A 19,201-nucleotide genomic window follows, 5' to 3' on the forward strand; every position below is an offset into this window, starting at 1 on the left:
GAAATCACATCAACTTGACACATTTAAACAACAGAGATTACAAGCTTAACATTTTAAAGAGGCTGTTAGATTAATAAAGCTATACTGTTATTTATATTTTGTGTCTACATATTTAACGGGTTGGATTGGGTATTCTTCTTCTTGCGTATGACATGCACAGCCTAAAGTTGTAGATCAAGAGGGACATCCAGGCCAGGACAGCATCAGTTACTGGGTGCATGGCTTTGATGCCGCCAGGGAAAAGCCTCAGTGGGCAGTCATTCATGATGTGTGGGATGGTCTGGTCTGGTCTGGATGTCTGCAGTTGCAAGCAGGGCTGTCTGTCATCCCCCACATATTCCAGCACCATCTTACATTTAGCAAGTCTCAAGTGTCTGTAAATATGATCTTGGTCTCAGGAGATATGCATTTCTTACTTACTCACTTTGGTAACTTTAAGGCCCGGTATTCTGGCAACACCCAGCGTGATGCTGACCTTGCCTATCATGGCCGCCGTCGCTCTGTGCTGTTGCTGTGGGCTGCTCACTGCCGTGGGCTGCTTACTGATCAAACGTAGGCACTCCAGTGGCCGTCTTGTCCTCCCTCCTGCACCACTTGAGCTGCTACACTCTGTAACCACCCCTCCATTTCAATGCACTGGAATCGCTATGTCCCACTTGTATATATCTTCTCGAACATGATTGTAAAACTTTAGGCAGCTCTCCGAGAGGCGCTGGAGTTGAGCTCACAGACCATTCACAGCCATCAACCTTTCCCTTCCATCACCGGCATTTTACTGATCCTTACTTCCTGGCATGCTGCAGACCCTGTGATTGTTCATACCTGCTCTTGGAGCTCTGGAGGGCTGCTATAATCTATGGAGCAGAAAGATTGTTTCAGCATGCCAATGGTGCATTGTATCAAATTTCAAGTGGCAGCATGATTTTCTCTGTATAGATGCATGTGTGGAATCTACGTTGGGATCAGTAGTTTGATCTCAGTGGATTGTCCGTGTTGCCTTTCAATAAAGACACGTGGAACTGCAGGTGCTGGTTTACAAAAACACAAAATGCTGGAGTAATTCTAGAGGATATAGATAGGTGACGCTTCAGATTAGGATACTTTAAAGATCCTGATCCAAAACATCACCTTTGTGCTTTTGCCATTCAGTGATCTGTTGTCTAGAGAAGGCATCATAACTGCAATTCTTTATGCTTTATTGCCTATGAGCTCACACCATCTGGATGTTGAGAATGTAGAATCCCTTTAGATTCTTGTTATAGGACAGAATGCTGCACTTGCAAAACTATGTGGGTGCAGTTTACGTTATTCTGAAACAGTGGCAATCAGTCAATGCAGTAAAATTGCATTCTTTTGTCTAGTTATGGACTTTGACAAGAGAGAATCAAATGCAGTTTATTCCTTTTAAACATAAAGTGTCAATGTCCTTTTTAATTCCAAAGTGTGTGGAAAATTAAGATAATGTATATTTTGCTTTTGACACCAAAATGCATTTGTGTTCATTGAGAAACAAACAAGGCAATGTGGGGATAAAAGATGAAGTACGAAGGTAAGCTAGCCAAGAATATTATGGAGGATAGTAAAAGCTTCTTTAGGTACGTGAAGAGAAAAAAAATTAGTTAAGACCAAAGTTAGACCCTTGAATCCTGAAAAAGGCTTATTATGGGGAACAAGGAAATGGCAGATGAGTTGAACAGGTACTTTGGATCCATCTTCACTAAGAAGGACACAAACAACCTTCCTGATATACTAGTGGCCAGGGGATCTGGAGTGACGGAGGAACTGAAGGAAATCCATATTAGGCAGGAAATAGTGTTGGGTAGACTGATGGGACTAAAGGCGGATAAATCCCCAGGGCCTGATTGTCTGCATCCCAGGGTACTTAGGGAAGTGGCTCTAGATATCATGGATGCATTGGTGATAATTTTCCAATGTTCTATAGATTCAGGATCAGTTTATGTGGGTTGAAGGGTAGCTAATGTTATCCCAATTTTTAAGAAAGGCGGGAGAGAGAAAACAGGGAATTATAGACCAGTTAGCCTGACATCGGTGGTGGGGGAGATGCTGGAGTCAATTATAAAAGATGAAATAGCGGCACATTTGGATAGCAGTAACAGGATCGGTCCGAGTCAGCATGGATTTACGAAGGGGAAATCATGCTTGACTAATCTTCTGGGATTTTTGATGATGTAACTAGGAAAATGGACAAGGGAGAGCCAGTGGATGTAATGTACCTGGACTTTCAGAAAGTATTTGATAAGGTCCCACATAGGAAATTAATGGGCAAAATTAGGGCACATAGTTTTGGGTGTTGACATGGATAGAAAATTGGTTGGCAGACAGGTAACAAAGAGTAGGGATTAACGGGCCCCTTTCAGAATGGCAGGCAGTGAATAACGGGGTACCGCAATGCTCGGTGCTGGGACCGCAGCTATTTACAATATACATCAATGATTTAGATGCAGGATTCAAAGTAACATTAGCAAATTTGCAGATGACACAAAGCGGGATGGCAGTGTGAACTGTGTGGAGGATGCTATGAGAATGCAGGGTGACTTGGACAGGTTGGGTGAGTGGGCAGATGCATGGCAGATGAAGTTTAATGTGGATAAATGTGAGGTTATCCACTTTGGTAGCAAAAACAGGAAGGCAGATTACTATCTAAATGGTGTTAAGTTGGGAAAAGGGGAAGTACAACGGGATCTGGAGGGGGGGGGGTCCTTGTTTATCATTCAATGAAAGTAAGCATGCAGGTACAGCAGGCAGTGAAGAAAGTCTGCTGTGCCTTTATAACAAGAGGAGTTGAGTATAGGAGCAAAGAGGTCCTTTTGCAATTGTATAAGGTCCTAGTGTGACCACACCTGGAGTATTGTGTGCAGTTTTGGTCCCCTAATTGAAGAAGGACATTCTTGCTATTGAGGGAGTGCAGTGTAGGTTTACAAGGTTAATTTCCGGGATGGCGGGACTGTCATATGCGGAGAGAATGGAGTGGTTGGGCTTGTATACTATGGAGTTTAGAAGGATGAGAGAGGATCTTATTGAAACATATAAGATTATTAAGGGTTTAGACACAATAGAGGCAGGAAACATGTTCCCGATATTGGGGAGTCGAGAACCAGGGGCCACAGTTTCAGAATAAGGGGTAAGCTATTTAGAATGGAGACGAGGAAACACTTTTTCTCACAGAGAGTTGTGAGTCTGTGGAATTCACTGCCTCAGTGGGCGGTGGAGGCCGGTTCTCTGGATACTTTCAAGAAAGAGAGAGCTAGATAGGGCTCTTAAAGATAGTGGAGTCAGGGGATATGGGGAGAAGGCAAGAACGGGGTACTGATTGGTGATGATCAGCCATGATCACATTGAATGGCGGTGCTCGCTCGAAGGGCCGAATGGCCTACTCCTGCACCTATTGTCTATTGTCTATTGAAACACAAAGCATTTAGGTGGATGTTCAACTGAATCCCACCTAAATGTTTTTTAATCCCTCTTCCTGCGATTTTTACATTTTTCAGGATTCACTAGGCAAGCTGACTACTGAGATGGAAGTAGAGTGGTTCTTTGAACAGTTTGGTTATATATGCTTCATGGAGACAATTCTCTCCCACCTCCTCCCACTTCTGCTCTTCTCCTTCCTCCATTCCTGATCTGTCCTCGGCTCATGCTCAAACTTGCTGTAATTGAAAGGAAATAGCTAGGAACAAATGGTTTCAACAATAAAACAGTCCCTGCCTCTTGCTATTCTAATCCTTTAAACCTTTGCAATCTGAAATAAAGTAACTTTAAACGTTTTTGAAATGTAATAAATGTGAGAAGAAATCAACTAGATGCTAACTTGTAAGAAATGTATTGCTCTCTTTAATGTGACACCAGTGTGAGCTCCTTTCAACTGCGCGAGGTTTAAAAAAGGGGGGCATGGAAAGAGCAAGAGGAATTTGATCTGCATCATGCTTCCAAAAGGCATTCATTGGGCAAATACTGACATCCCCACCAGTTCTTTCCCCCACAAGTATATGCAATCAGACCATCTCCTGGTTAAGATTGCTAACTTAGGCACAAACCCCTAACGATGAATGAGCTCTTATATTATTATTAAGTTCAAAAGTCCAATGTATCCACATACCTTTGTTCCTACAAACGTCAGAACTACTTTGCTCTCTCTCTCTCTCTCTCTCCATTTTTGATAATTATTCTTTCTTAGGCCTTTGATGCCATAACTGATAATACAGTGGAGGATTGGTTACCATATCGAGTGATTTTTGTGTACCTTCCATTTTATGGACCACATTGAATACAGACGTCTGTTCTTTACACGGGGCTGCAAATTTTATCTATTGGGGCTAAGGGCAATCAAAGTACCCAAAAAAACTACGTGCTACCGGATCTGAATTTCACTGCACCAACCGTGTCTTTTATCAATGCTTAAGGCATAAAAAAAAGCATTCCAGAAAATACAAAATTGATGGTTCATTGTATGCAGTTGAGATATTGCGTAGTTTACAGTTTCTGGAAGCAATTGACTTAGTGCATCATTTCCAGTTTCTGGAGGCAGACTTAGTGATTGTCAGTATCACATGCTCATCTATACTACATCATAAATGAGCCCTGCCCACATCTCTCAACAGTATTAATATCCTTGGCAGTAGCTGTCAGTAACAGCTTGTGCAACACGGCATTTATTTTAAGAGTATAAAGCATTAAAATATATAATAAGACATCCGCATTTTGAAGAAATAATGAGGGCTACTGCTGCATTCTTTCTCGTGAATTTTGGATTAACACTCTGTGCAGACATTCCTGCTGAATATAATATAACTACCAGATTCAAGAATCCAACAGAAAACAATGCAGGCTGTTCCATCAAGCTGAAGCCCACAGACTGTGATGAAGGTGAACTATGCGGTTATCAGATAAATATTCCACCATTAACCCTGAAGCTTCCTAAGGAGACAAAACTACTTGAAAAGACCGTCAAAATGGTTAAAAGTTTAACAGCAACGGTAAATATGATGAAGCAAAGGTGGCTGGAAGAACATCGGAAAAAGCGTACCGTTCCTGATCAACCTATTGCAAAAAAAAAAGTTGGAAAAGAAAATAACAAGATAACAGCATTGGAGGAGAAAGTAAAAGTACTGACAGTTTCATTACAGACTGCCAGAAACCAGATCGATTTGCTCGAGAGTCACTTGGAAGAGTTGAAAATGGATACTGTTTTGCATTACATTACTGATGAGCTTACAAGTATTAACAACACAGTGAATACATTGAACAATAAGTGTTACACGACTTGCGAACTTACAGCAAAACCTAAAGGTATGTTAAGTATGTATCAGTGTGTATGTATGTATGTATCAGTGTGTGAAGTATATATAGACTTAAAAATAACACTACTTTGTCCAATTAAAGCAAGAATGATTCCCTCCTATACTCACATATAGCCAAAACTAGTATTCATGATTTTTCAAGCTTTTACAACACTGTTTTTCCAAATAGCAGTAAGTTTAATTATTTTGGAATATACTTCACTATCTAACATAGCATTAAATTTACAGTATATATACATAGCTTAATTCAATTGTGTTGATTAATGCAGCATTACACAGTGCCATACTGAATCAAGAAGCTTGCTCATATTATAACCTGAAAAACATGTTACTTAATAAAATGTCAGTGGTAAAACCTCAACTGCAAATTCACATTTGATTAAAATCCCGGTAGAGATGCAATTTGCTAAAAAAAAAAACACAATTTGCCTCATTTTATTTTTTGTGAACAATTATTACATTTAATATTGTTGGCCAACAATTAAAATGGCAAACAGATTCCAATCCTTGATCCTTTTAAGTTTTCAAGTAAAGTTAAGTTTGGCCAGATGTTTTTCAGAACAACTTGAAAAGCATTGCCAAATTTGTCATATCATTTAGAGCAGCCAGTTCTATTTGCAAAAATGTGTGAAAGGGTAACATTAACATCTTTGAAGCAAAGATGCTGCCTGACCAACTGAGTTACTACAGCATTTTGTGTCATAACATTAATAAATTGCCTTGCTATTTTTTAGCAAAGAAACATGCAAGAAATATGTAGATTCATGTAACCTCTTTAGTTACCAGAACAGAAAAAGTAAAATAATTTGTTAAATTAATTGCAGACCTCATGGATTTGCATTTCCAGAAGTTACATTAACTCACAATCAGGCTAACTTGAGCCAAGCCAATTATTCAAATATAAGTATAATTAGAGTCAAGTCAATCATTACAATTAAGATTGGGAGAGTTCCTTGTTACAGGTGATCGCAATAATTTCCCTTCTGAGCAAACTTCTACGTTATAAAATATTCCAATTCACAAACTGAGCTGGTTCCACCTACTGGCCAGATATGTTCATTACAGTCCCTGTACCACAGGACAGATGCAGAGAATTAACTGAGCTGCGGCTCATATTCATGAAACACCTGATAAGGTGTGAAAAGTACTGGCTTTTATTTAGAGATACAGCTTGGAAACAACAGGCCCTTCGGCCCACTGAGTCCGCGCCGACTAGCGATCCCCGCACATTAACATTATCCTACGCACACTAGAGACAGTTTACATTTATACCAGGCCAATTAACCTACAATACTGAAAGTATTTGGAGTATGGGAGGAAACCGAAGATCTCAGAAAAAACCCATGTGGTCACGGGGAGAACATACAAACTCCGCACAGACAGTATCCGTACTCAGGATCGACTTGGGTCTCTAGCACTGTAAGGCAGCAACTCAATCGCTGTGCCACCGTGGCGCCCTGGTAGCATCAAGTTTCAAACAATAGGTTACCAAGGCCTCATCCCCAAAGCACTCTTGGCCTTCGACAAGAGACAGTCAAGGATAAAAGTCATTGTAAAGAGTTAGTTAAATGGTGACATATAGAGAAATCTTTCATAACTATGAAATAAACCATTTTTTACATTTAAAAAAAAGTATTTAAGTAATTAAAAATATTTAATCAATCCTCTTTCTCCCACTCTCTATACCAGAATCTTATTCGAGTGAATAGCGATTTCAATACTATGCCGTCTATCTGCTACAGGAGAATACAGCTAGCTTCTCAAATACAAGGGTATCAGACCACATTCTGGTTTTGTACAAGTTGAAGCCATACCTGGGAGGGCTGTTTGCTGAATCATGATTTGCCCATGTTCTGCAATGTTACATAATAACAGAGTTAACCGAAGCATGTTGATTTATGAGTCTGAGGGAGATTGCAAGGGTGGAATTGCCAGGAAATAGCCAAACCATGAGTGCAGGCACTGAATCGTGGACATTCAGGCACGTGAAATAAGCTATCACTGGCACTGCTGCACCAATATGATTGTAAGATGCAGTTGGCTGAGGTCCAGATCAGCTGTCAAAAGGTGTGGATGGACTTGTGGAGCAATGTTGAAAAGAAGGAAGGGAAAGGCAAAACTTAGAGGTCCATTCAACTGCAAACAGGAGGACATTGATGCATGTCACAGCCTTTACCCTGTGACATTGTGACTACACATAATCTAGTTTTAGCAGATGCCTATGTTTTTTGTGAAACCTCTAGATAGCCAGGAGTCTCTGGTTAAGAACCACGATGCTTTTTCAATAATATCATCTTGAAGTAGCAATGTTCACAATGCTCTATATCACGTAATGCCAATTTAAATATTCAAGATTTGTTAATCTTAAGGCTCAATTTCAGTTTGGGATTGATAGAGTCAACAGGCTGGGAAATTGTATTTGTGGGCTTGAGGGTAACTCAGTGGCACAGCTAGTAGAGCCGCTGCCTCACAGTGCCAGAGACCTAAGTTCAATCCTGACCTCGGGTGCTAGCTGTTCTCTCTGTGACTGCATGTGTTTCCTCCAACATCCCAAAGACATGTGAACTGAAAGGATAATTGGCCACTATAAATTAGTACTAGTGTGCTAGTGTGTATGCAAGTGGTAGAATCTAGGGGGGCATTGATGAGACTGTGGAGAGAATATAAAATTGAATTAATATAGGATGAGTGTAAAGGAGAAGGTAATAGTCGGTAAGACTTTGTGGAGTGAAGAGACATAGAGGTATCGCCCAACGACCTTACATTCATCCAAACTGCCAAATAAGTAAATTTTACATATTTAAATATCAGGCTCAGAAATACAACATCTATCCAGTCCATGAACTGCACCTAAAGTGTTGTGGTGATGAGAATTCAGACACCAGTGAGGGAGATGCTGAACGATCAGACTCTCTGAACAATCGGACAGAGAATTATCAGCATTTTATTGTATAATAGACCAGGTGTGGACCCGTTAGGCCCGTCCCACAAGGCAATATTCCACCACTGACCCATTGCCCCCAACTGCGCAGGCGTGGCTGAGGGGTTCCCGTTGTGACGCCAGAGATCCCAGTTGTGACGCAAGTCACGGCAAACCTTCCCCAACTGCGCCTCGCCATCCCTCTTCCTACCCCTATCCTTCTCCATTCCCCCTCATCCCCAGCACTCCCTCCCCCTCCTCTTCACCCTACCTCTTCTTTCCCCTCTCCACCCCCCTCCTCCCTCTCCCTCTATCTCCCTACTCCCCCATTCCTCCCCCTCCCCCTCTCCCCTCTCCCTCCTCACCTCCCCCACTGCCCTCCTCTCCCTCTATCCCCCACTCCCCTACCACCCCCCCCTCCCCCTCCTCCCCCTCTATCCCCCCTCCTCTCCCACTCTCCCTCCTCACCTCCCACACTCTCCCCTCCTCTCCCTATATCCCCCCTCATCTCCCTCTATCCCCCCCCCTCCCTCTATCCCCCCTCCTCCCCCACACACTCCCTCCTCACCTCCCCCACTTTCCCCTCCCTACCCCCCTCCTCTCCCTCTATCCCTCTGCTCCCCCACTCCTCACCTCCCCTCACCCACCCCACAATGAAAGTCGCAATTTTTTAATTTTAAATGAAAGTCTCAATGAAAAGTGCATTTTTCTCTAAAATAAACTAAACACAATGTTAGCTGTTAATGAAAATGGAATAATTTGATTAAAACAGCTTTTTTGACAATCGCGATTTTTAATGTAAATGAGATTCGGGATCCCATTGTGATGTCATTGTGATGTTGAACGCGGCTGACAGGTAAGGCTCATATTCATGTGGAAAAGTGGTTTGAAAAGTGATTCTTGTAAAGTTTAAAATGTCAATAACGTAAAATATACCATCAATGTAAACAAAACTTGTTTAATTTACATCACAGGAAAATAGTGAGTAAGGTGGACAAAAATTGTAGCGCAATCGCGTACCGTTTTGGCTGGGTTTTGGGATCTCATGCACTCATACAAAAAAACAAACAGAGAGTTTTAGTATTATAATAATAGATAGATATCTATTGAGAGTCAAGCTATTCAAACCGAATTTATTGATTAAAGATAATGAAGTTAATGATCTATTTCCTTATTTACAGATATAAAAGTATTGCCTCAAAATTGCTCAAGTCTTTACAAACAGAACATTCGGAAAAGTGGCATCTATAAATATACTGATGGTTTGGGTAAATATTTTGAGGTCTATTGTGATATGGAAACTGAAGGTGGCAGCTGGACAGTCATTCAGTCGCGCAGAGATGGTAGTGTCGATTTTAATCGCACCTGGGCAGATTACAAAAATGGTTTTGGGAACTTATCAACAGAATTTTGGCTTGGAAATGACAAAATACATGTTTTAACAAAATCCAAAAATATGACCTTAAGAATTGAAATTGAAGATTGGGCAGGGGTGCAAAATTATGCCGAATACAGTCAATTTTCTGTTGCAGACGAAAATGACCAATATCGTCTGACCATTGCTGGCTACTCTGGTACAGCAGGTGATGCAATGCACAAAGGTAAAAATTATAACCATGATCAACAAAAGTTTACCACCAAGGACAAAGATAATGACATGTACCCTTCAAGTAACTGTGGAGCCTATTATAGTTCTGGTTGGTGGTTTGATGCTTGCATATCAGCCAACCTTAATGGTAAATACTATAAGAAGTTCTATAAAGGGATCCAAAATGGAATTTTTTGGAGCACTTGGTACACGACAAAAACGGAAACTCTGAATGGCTATCGCCATGCTTTAAAAACAGTTAGAATGCTCATCAGGCAGAAAAGAATTGTACCATAAGCACAGAACAATAACAAAAGCTTCCAAAAGCAAAAAAAAATGAATGCTGGAAGTTTAAAATAAAAACAGAAAATGCAGGAAATACTCAGCAGGTCAGGTAGCATCTGCAGATAAAAACAGTAAAGATTTAGGTCAATTACCTTTCATCAGTACTGGAAAAGTGACTTTTTACCCCTGGATTTGAAATATTAATTTTATATCACACCTCCACAAATGCAACTGAGTATTTTCCAAAATTTTTCTTTTTATTCCAGAAGGTTAAATTTTAAAGCATAAAAAATGTCAATATTAAATATTTCTCTTTTGCTGTGGTCTTCTACTATTAGTTGATCTCACCTCACAGCGTACAGACTCACACTGTACAAACAGAGTGAGGTTCATCTCTATTCATCAAGTTAACTTTCATATCTTTAGCTCCATCTTCAGCATAAACTTCTTGAATACTTTTGGCATTTTGTATTTAGTTCTCACAACTGATCTGCCAAGCTTCACCCTACAGTTGCTCCAAATAATTAACTTTTTTACACACTTCTTGTTGAATCAATCTGCTTAAAAGGTACAAATTTCTGAAGGAACTTTACAGGGTAGAGTTGATCTCAGCCCTAAAACTGGAAGCAGTCTCAAATAATGGATCAGCCATTCAGAACAGGATTTCTTCCCCCAGAGAGCTATGACTTTGATGCACCGAGTGTCATAAAGACTAAGATTGATATAATTTTATGTGTTAAAGGCAATCAAGAGATATGGGGTCAGTTCAGGAAATTGCCACTATGTTAAAAGATTGTACGTAATCTTACTGAATGGCTGACAGACATAAAAGGTCAAATAACTTTTTTTTCTAATGTTTATATATTCTAATTGTGATCATCCATCATTCTTCTCTTTTTAATCTCCATTAGATCCCCATTCATCAACACGTTAAATGATACTCTTGCTCATCTTTGGTTCCCCTTATGACCTTGTACTGTTACCCATTCCCATACCACACCACCAGCACATTTGACAGTGACTTTCCATACATTCATATTGTCTTTTCCCTACCAATAATGGCCTGGAATTTTGCTACTTTTTACACCCTTAAAAGCCACCTCAAACCTCGACTATTTTTATCTTCTTAATGTCTTTCTGATACACTATCTGTTGCTTTTAATATTTAAATTACCTTGTGACGTTAACATTCGATATAAAAGCAAGTTGTTGTTGGGAAGGAGAATTTATTACAGAAAGATATGTACATATGGGTGTAAAATATTTCTACTAATCGTTATAATCGTACACGAGGGAGAACAGGCATTAGGTTCATGTCAAATAATGAGGCGAGCCCCACGCCTCAATTCTGGGCTCATCCTAGATATTGTGCTTCCAGTGCAATTCCAAATCTGAAGCACAAATTAAATGAATTTCTATCCCCTCATCTTTTAAAGAGGTGCACAGAGACAATTTTAATATATCTATTTCCTATTCTTTTGTATGAGAATTTCAGGAAATTCTTAAGAAAATTGAATAGACTTTATAGTTAAAATACATGAAAGATTTTTTTAGAAAGAAAGCTTCAAACTATATAATGTAAATATTGATTGATCATTTTTGTAACAATAGCCGCATTCCCCTAAATGCAAGCAGTAAAATGTATAACATAACTTTTTTGTATGCTAATTAATATTCAAATAGAATCCTTTACCTTTGTACTTTTTCTACTGCTTTAGTATCATGTAATTATAATGTTCATGTGATGACAAATTACTCTGTAATTAATGGTAATGAGAGTTCTATCTGCTGCAATTGTTGCTAATTATGAGAGAAGTACTATTGAAGGAATCAAACTAATACACTGCTGTTTATGAAAGATGAATGTAAAAGCTGATCATAAATATTAACTTGCATAGTGATGTTTTTAATATACGTTCTAAGACCTTTTACAAATCAGTAAAGCTGAAAAAATAAAAAATTCAGTAATAAAATGAACAATGTGTATTGTGTATGATCTATTCCGTTTACATACATGTCATTTCATGTATGAACAAGATGTTCTTCCAGCATTTTGCCCAACATTTCTCCCTCAACTAGTCACATTCTCGGAGAGTAGGGGGTTTAATATATGCAACTGGCTAAACCAAGCTCTGTCCAACAATGCCCATCTTGAGTTTCCAGATCTATGTCATTTAACCTCCATTCGTACACCGAGCTCTCTGTCCTCAGCCTTCTTAATTCCCAGAGTATGTCAAGTTCAAACTAACGGAATAGTACTTCACATTCCACTCGAGAAACAACAGTACAAAGATTGAATTTTCCAATTCCCGTTATCCCACTCTACCGATGTTTCTTTTCCATTCCCACCATACACCAAATGTCTCCGTTTGCCCATTGGTTACCTTTTCCATCCTCCCCCCCCCCCCCCCCCCCCCCCCCCCCCCCCCCCCCCCCCCCCCCCCCATCTTGTTATCATGTTTGGCTGCGCCTGTCTAGGCAGTCACACATAGCCCTCCTCCACCTGGCTCTATTGGCCCATTATCTACCACTCTATCTTCTGATTCCACCTATCACCCACCATCTATCTATCTATCTTCTATACATAACTAAAACTCTGATCTTGTACTCTTCCAGTTTGCATGGTTTTTTGCGCAAAAACGGTACACGATAGCACTACGATTTTTCACCACGTTACTCACCATTCCCCTGTGCTGCAAGTGCAACAAGTTTTGTTCTGATCGGGGTATATTTTAAAAGTTATCAAGGTTTAAAAATCTTAAAAACCATGCACGAACAGATTGGTTTCTTCTCCAGTCAGTCAGCGCCACATAGATTGGTCTCCTCTCCTGTCAGTTAACTCCACGGCCAGGATGGCAACTCCTTTTCCTGCGTTGCGGTCTCTCCCGCCTCACTCACAAACTCCTCTCTCCCCTCCTCACAGTAACTTGTCTACCATCTCCCCCACCACTGGTGGCAGTTGGCAGATGGGGGTTCAGTGGAGCCCCTGGTCCCGTCTCTCTCTCCCTCACTCACCCCTCTCCCCCACCCTCTGCGGCAATGGCGGCCCTGTCTCCCAGTCCCCCTAGGTGAATGGCTGCGACCATCCATCTCCTCTGCCTCTGCCACTGCAGTAACTTACCCTCACAGCCCTCTCTGAGATCTTCTCCACCAGCTCGTCGAAACTCGTGGTGCCCACCGTGACGAACAACGACTCCATCCCCTCCCACAGCCTGGCCCGGCGGCGGCAGCGAGCAGGCAGGCAGGTAGGCAGGGGCCGAGCGGCAGCAGCGGGCGGGCAGGGCGAGAACAGGCCATGCGGCGACAGCAGTGGGCGGTCGGGCAGGACAGGAACGGGCTGAGTGGCGGCTGAGCCGGAGTGAGTGGAGGGAGGGAGGGAGAGTCGGGTTGTAGGGTGGCCGAGCAGTTTGCGCAGAGTTTGAGTCACACACACACACACACACACACACACACACACACACACACACACACACACACACACACACACACACACACACACACACACACACACACACACACACACACACACACACACACACACACACACACACACACACACACATGGCAAACTGGTCCAATCGTCCAGTCAACAGGATCTAAACCACAGCTAACTATTAATGACCTGGTGAGGAAGGAACTGCAGATGCAAAAGAGGGAAGGTGAAGATGGGAAGGGAGCGCTGGGGGATGAGGGGAAATGAGCCTGCAGAGTTGAGGGCTATGCGTGAATATTGCATTGGGGGAACGGGTTGCATTGGGGCAATGGATGAGTGGTGGAATATTGTGTTGGGGGAGCAGACCCAACGGGTCTGCACTTAGTCTACTGTAAATTATTGGATGCAGTCTTGCAAAATAAATGATAGTTACATTTGACAGCCCATATGAAGTTTTGTAAGCTATTCCCAATTCTTAATATTACAAAAGAACAAAAATTAACGATGGTGTAAAATGAGCTGCTAATCAAAGTTAAAACTATTCTCAGTGATTTATTCAGGTTGTACAGCTCATCTTCAAAGCGTCAGGATATCAACCTAAAATTTCGAAGAAAACTTACTTCTTCCAAGCACTGAAAAGCAGGACAGGTAGTTACATCTACAGCTTGGGCCTCTTGAAGATCCATAGATGGAGCAAGAGCTGTGATAGTTTCCTCATCATCTTCATTGATCTCATTTTCAGGTACATGTGGAGCAGCATTTTCCTCTCCACTCATTTCACCTAGAGAATGATTATGTACAAATACAAAATATGAAAATCATTTATGGAAAATAATAAATGAACATAAATGACAAATGGCTAATCCATTGAAAATTAATCAGATGATATATATATTATCAGAAGAATATTTGGGTTGAACTGACCACAGATGGGATATTGTCAAGGTAGGTAAATTAACCTTTTCTGATGAGGAATGGTATTGCTGGGAAGAATATTTGCAATTTCTAATTTGCTTAGATCGTTGAATTTAGTTTAGAGATCCAGCGCGAAAACAGGCCTTTTGGCCCAGCAAGTCCGTGCCGACCAGCGATCCCCGTACACTAGCAATATCGTTGAATTTAGTTTAGAGATCTATACCTATACGCTAGGGACAATTTTACAATTTTAATGAAACAGTCACAGGTAGAGCGTACAAACTCCGTACAGACAGCACCTGTAGGCAGGATTGAACTGGAATCTCTGGCGCTATATATAAGGCAGCAACTCTACCGTTGCGTCTCCATGCCACCCCTATTATGGGAATAGATTCTTATAATCCATAATGATTTGAGATATTGCATTTGCATGACTTTTGTAGAGAATTTTGTGTAGTTTGGTTAACATTTTGCGTCTGGATTGCCTCCTCCTCTTTCAGTACCTTCAATTCACAGAATTAGTGCAAAGATTTTTTTGATTTGTTTATCTTTTACTGTGCAATCAATTCCATTATAAAGAGATTTTATTTGAATTAGTTTTCTTCTCTTGATCTCTTCCAAAAATGTGAACCCCTCTTGCCTATTGCTTTGTAAATGGCCGCTGTGCCATGGTTCAAAAGTAATTTGTATTTTCTGCTTCTCTCATTTTACCCCATGCCAACGACCCTGCCCAGATGTTTACTACTCTATCCAGTGGAGTATCCTTTTTATTTAACCAATTAGACTTTAATAATGGATGTGAATTACAGAACAAATTTTATTGTTTTACTAAACCGAGGGGGACCCGTTGGGTCCTGTCCCGGCAATGCGCAGTTGCCAGGGGGGGGCTGTGGCATCATACCCACATTAACCTAGCCCCGGTCCCGAGCTAGGCTGCGACAGTCGTGAACTCTGAGGATGGTGAAAAACGGCGGAGGGCCTGCCGATTGTGGCTTGCACGAGGGTAAGCGCACTCACCAGCGTTACAGACGATCGGGCAGGGGAGATGAAGAGGAGGAACCCTCCCGTGACAGGTCAGGTGAGATCGGGATCACCAGCGAGGAAAAGGCGTCACGATTCCCCGTATCCTTGCGATCAACGGAGGTAACGCAGGTCTTCATAGACGACCTCTCCCAGAGGGAGGAATGGCCGCCAGGGCCACCTTCCCATCACACTGCCCCATGCCCGCGCGACGATAACGGCTGCCGTCGCAATGTTCTGGAACCAAGACGAAGCGAGTGCGAACTTCATTTTTAGTGGTTGGGCTGTGGGCAGGACTGGTGCTGTGGGGGCTGAGGCGTGAGCATACTTAGTGTTGAGCCATTGGGATGTCGGCAGGGCTTGACGCTGCGATGTGGACGGCCGGGCTAGTGGGCTGAGCGCTGCGCTGTGGACAGCCAGGTGAGTGCTAATCAACAGCACAGCGGGAGGCGAAAAAAATGACTGTGAGTAGGGGGGGGGGGGGGAGGGGGGCAGGATGGTGGCGTAACTCATGGAAAACAGTGCCCCTGCGCGTTGACAGCAGCTGCTTTAATCCAGAGTGGTGGGGCCACGGGCAAAGGCATTGTGACGTCATCAGCTGGCCAGCAGTTACATTTGAAACAAAAGTCAGATTTGTGAAGAATTTTAGTAAAAAACTCGGAAAATAATGAAGCAAATTTACAGATGAGGGGATTGTTGAAATCATGAGGTGCATCTCTACCGGAATATGTAACATTTTCACCGTTTCGGCATTTGGTTTTCGAGGAGATTTGAATCAAAGGCGAAATGACACACACACACACACACACACACACACACACACACACACACACACACACACACGCACGTACACACACACACACACACACACACACACACACACACACACACACACACACACACACACACACACACACACACACACACACACACACACACACACACACACACACACACACACAGTGTTTTAATAAGTATATGATTTTTGACGCAGGCTGATCTAGACCAGAAGCTCATCTTTCCACCAGAGATCATCACAACTAATCTCAGGCCGGACCTGATCTTGTGGTCAACCTCACAGAAGTCCCTGTACATCGCGGAGTTAACTGTGCCTTGGGAGGCTGCAGTTGGTGAAGCGCATGAACGCAAATGTCTGAAGTATTCAGACAGCAGCCGAGGCAGAACAATGCGGCTGGCGTACCCAGGTGCTCCATGTAGAGGTTGGTTGTACAGGGTTTGTAGCCATGTCAACAACCAGACTCCTGAAGGGAATGGGAGTTCGAGGACAGGCCTTCCGGCAAGCCGTCAGGTCATTGTCAGAGACTGCCGAGCGAAGCAGCAACTGACTGTGGCTGAAGTGGAAGGACTCCAACTGGGCTGCAAAATGACCAGTAAGAGGGGTAAAACATCATCTACATCCTCCCCCTTGGTCAGATACTCCGCCACTTCCCCCTGGACTTCCACTGTTACGCCGATGACACCCAGATCTACCTCGGCACCAAATCCCCCCTCTCCCATATTAACACCTGTTTGTCAGCTATAAAAACCTGGATGCAACATAACTTCCTCAAACTCAACAGCGATAAAACAGAATTCCTCCTCATAGGCTCCAAATCCACACTCAGCAAAATCAATAACCCCACTCTCACCATCGACGGCACCACTGTCTCCCCATCTCCCCAGGCCCGCAACCTTGGCGTGATCTTTGATTCCACCCTCTCCCTTGAGCCTCACATCCATCATGTCATTAAAACCTCCTTCTTTCACCTCTGCAACATTGCCAAAATCAGACCCTCTCTCACACCTCCCGCTGCTGAAAGACTCATCCATGCCTTCATCTCCTCCCGACTGGACTACTGCAACTCACTTCTCCTTGGCATCAGCTCCACCTACATCAACCGACTCCAACTGGTCCAGAACGCAGCCGCCCGACTCATCACCCACACCAAATCCTGGCATCACATCACTCCAGTCCTCAAACAACTTCACTGGCTTCCCATCTCCCACCGGATCACCTACAAAATCCTGGTCCTCACCTACAAAGCCCTCCACCATCTGGCCCCCCCCCATATCTCACTGACCTCCTCTTCCCCCTACCAACCCTCACGGTCCCTCAGATCCACATCTGCCGGTCTCCTCTCCATCCACAAGTCCAACCTCCGCAGTTTTGGGGACAGAGCCTTCTCCAGGGCAGCTCCCAGGCTCTGGAACTCCTTCCCCCAACTGATCCGCAATTCCGTGTCCCTCACCATCTTCCAGACCCACCTCAAGACCCATCTCTTCACCTCTGCCTATCCTTAGCCCCACGTCCCCCTCCCTTTTCATCTGTGCTTGAATTGCCTCATATTGTGTTTTGAATTGAATTCTGTCTTTAATTTGTGTACTAGTCATGTCTCTACTATTTATTTCATTCCGCTTACATGTTTTTCCTCTACTTGCTAAATTTTTGCAAGGTGTCCTTGAGACTCTTGAAAGGCGCCCATAAATAAAATTTATTATTATTATTATTATTAAAATGGAAGGGAGCGCACCTGAGATGCCAGGTGTTGCTGTTGAGCCCTCTGGAGGTGTCGTGGGCCTATCAACAAAACACCAAGGAAGGAAGGTGCCCACCTGATGACCCCATTGAAGACTTTACCCCTACCCCCACTCAAGATATTAAGAAGGTGCCAATTATAGTAGGGATTGTAATATCAAGTCCTATAAGTTCAACTGCTAACTTGCCACCCCCCACCATTATCTTGTTCATGTTCAAAAGTCTCCAAACTCTGTAAAGTTTGGGGTTTGTGGTGGTGGGGGATATAAAAGACTTACTGCAACAGTCTAATTTAAATGTTTAAGAAACAACTACAGATGCTGGAACAATCGAAGGTAGACAGAAAATGCTGGAGAAACTAAGCAGGTGAGGCAGCATCTATGGAGAGAAGGAACAGGCGATGTTTCGGGTCGAGACCCTTCTTCAGACGGATGTCGGGGGGGGGGGGGAAGAGAGAGGAATTAGGTGGAGACAGTAGGATGTGGGAGAACTGGGAAGGCGGGGGGGGGGGGGGGGGGGAGGAGGTAGAAAGCAAAGGTTTTTCTCCCTTGCTTTCTTCCTCCTTCGCCTCGCCCTTCCCAGTTCTCCCATAAGTCCAATTGTCTCCACCTACTTCCCTTCTCTTCCCCCCCCCCCCCCATTAGTCTGAAGAAGGGTCTTAACCCAAAACGTCCTTCTCCATACATGCGGCCACACCCGCTGAGTTTCTCCAGTCTAAGTTAAATGATATTTCATTGATATCCCACATTAAGTCAGAATGAAATATTTAAATTCAATATATAAATGCTGAAAAAATGCAGTATGTTTATCAGCATTTTTGTGGAGACAGAAACAGATTTAATAATTCATGCTGGGAATCTCTCATTAAAAGTCAATTCTTATCAGTTTTAACCAATGTAAAAAAGGTTACGTTGATTCAAGCAAACAGGCCATAATGCATGTCAAATATCTATTAGAATTTTAAATCATCATTGTGGCTTTCCAATTAATTCCCCATCCCTAAGTGCCCTTGGGAGAATAGTGGTGCGTCATCTTCATGAGCAACTACGGTCCTTCTGGTGAAGATATTCCCACAATGTTGTTGGACAAGGTGTTCCAAGATCTCGGCTCAGGTTGCAGCTTTGGAACTGAGCAAGAATCTGCTGTGCATATTGTGGATACACACTGCAGCCATTGAGGAAGACAT

The 19,201-nt window shown here is 42.7% G+C and overlaps 2 protein-coding genes across 7 annotated transcripts in view; one reads left to right on the forward strand and one right to left on the reverse strand.

The window, feature by feature from the left end:
- ccdc146 (coiled-coil domain containing 146) overlaps positions 1-19,201 on the reverse strand; it is an 87,857-nt gene that overhangs the window by 65,955 nt on the left and 2,701 nt on the right. For 4 of the 5 annotated variants that reach the window (XM_055653142.1, XM_055653145.1, XM_055653141.1 and 1 more), the window contains exon 2: positions 14,165-14,325. The exons of the other annotated variant lie outside the window; for it this stretch is intronic. In XM_055653142.1, coding sequence (XP_055509117.1) covers positions 14,165-14,320 — 156 coding nt within the window. In that variant the 5' untranslated portion in view covers positions 14,321-14,325. The remainder of the gene's footprint in view (positions 1-14,164; positions 14,326-19,201) is intronic. 5 annotated transcript variants of the gene reach the window in all.
- fgl2a (fibrinogen-like 2a) lies at positions 3,753-12,091 on the forward strand. Of its 2 annotated transcripts, none has more exons than XM_055653162.1 (2): positions 3,753-5,316; positions 9,420-12,091. In XM_055653162.1, the coding sequence occupies exons 1-2, from the start codon at positions 4,731-4,733 to the stop codon at positions 10,121-10,123; spliced, it is 1,290 nt and encodes a 429-aa protein (XP_055509137.1). In that variant the 5' UTR covers positions 3,753-4,730; the 3' UTR covers positions 10,124-12,091. The 2 variants fall into 2 exon arrangements, with proteins under 2 accessions (XP_055509137.1, XP_055509138.1); XM_055653163.1 differs by having other exon boundaries at positions 3,780-5,307.

Source organism: Leucoraja erinacea, chromosome 22 (genome assembly GCF_028641065.1).
Source record: "Leucoraja erinacea ecotype New England chromosome 22, Leri_hhj_1, whole genome shotgun sequence".
Taxonomy (NCBI): domain Eukaryota; kingdom Metazoa; phylum Chordata; class Chondrichthyes; order Rajiformes; family Rajidae; genus Leucoraja; species Leucoraja erinaceus.

Coding starts and splice junctions, on each gene's coding strand:
- fgl2a (XM_055653162.1), top strand. CDS start 4,731: ATGAGGGCTACTGCTGCATTCTTTCTCGTGAATTTTGGATTAACACTC. Junction 5,317..9,419: donor AAAACCTAAAGGTATGTTAA/GTATGTATCAGT, acceptor CCTTATTTACAG/ATATAAAAGTATTGCCTCAA.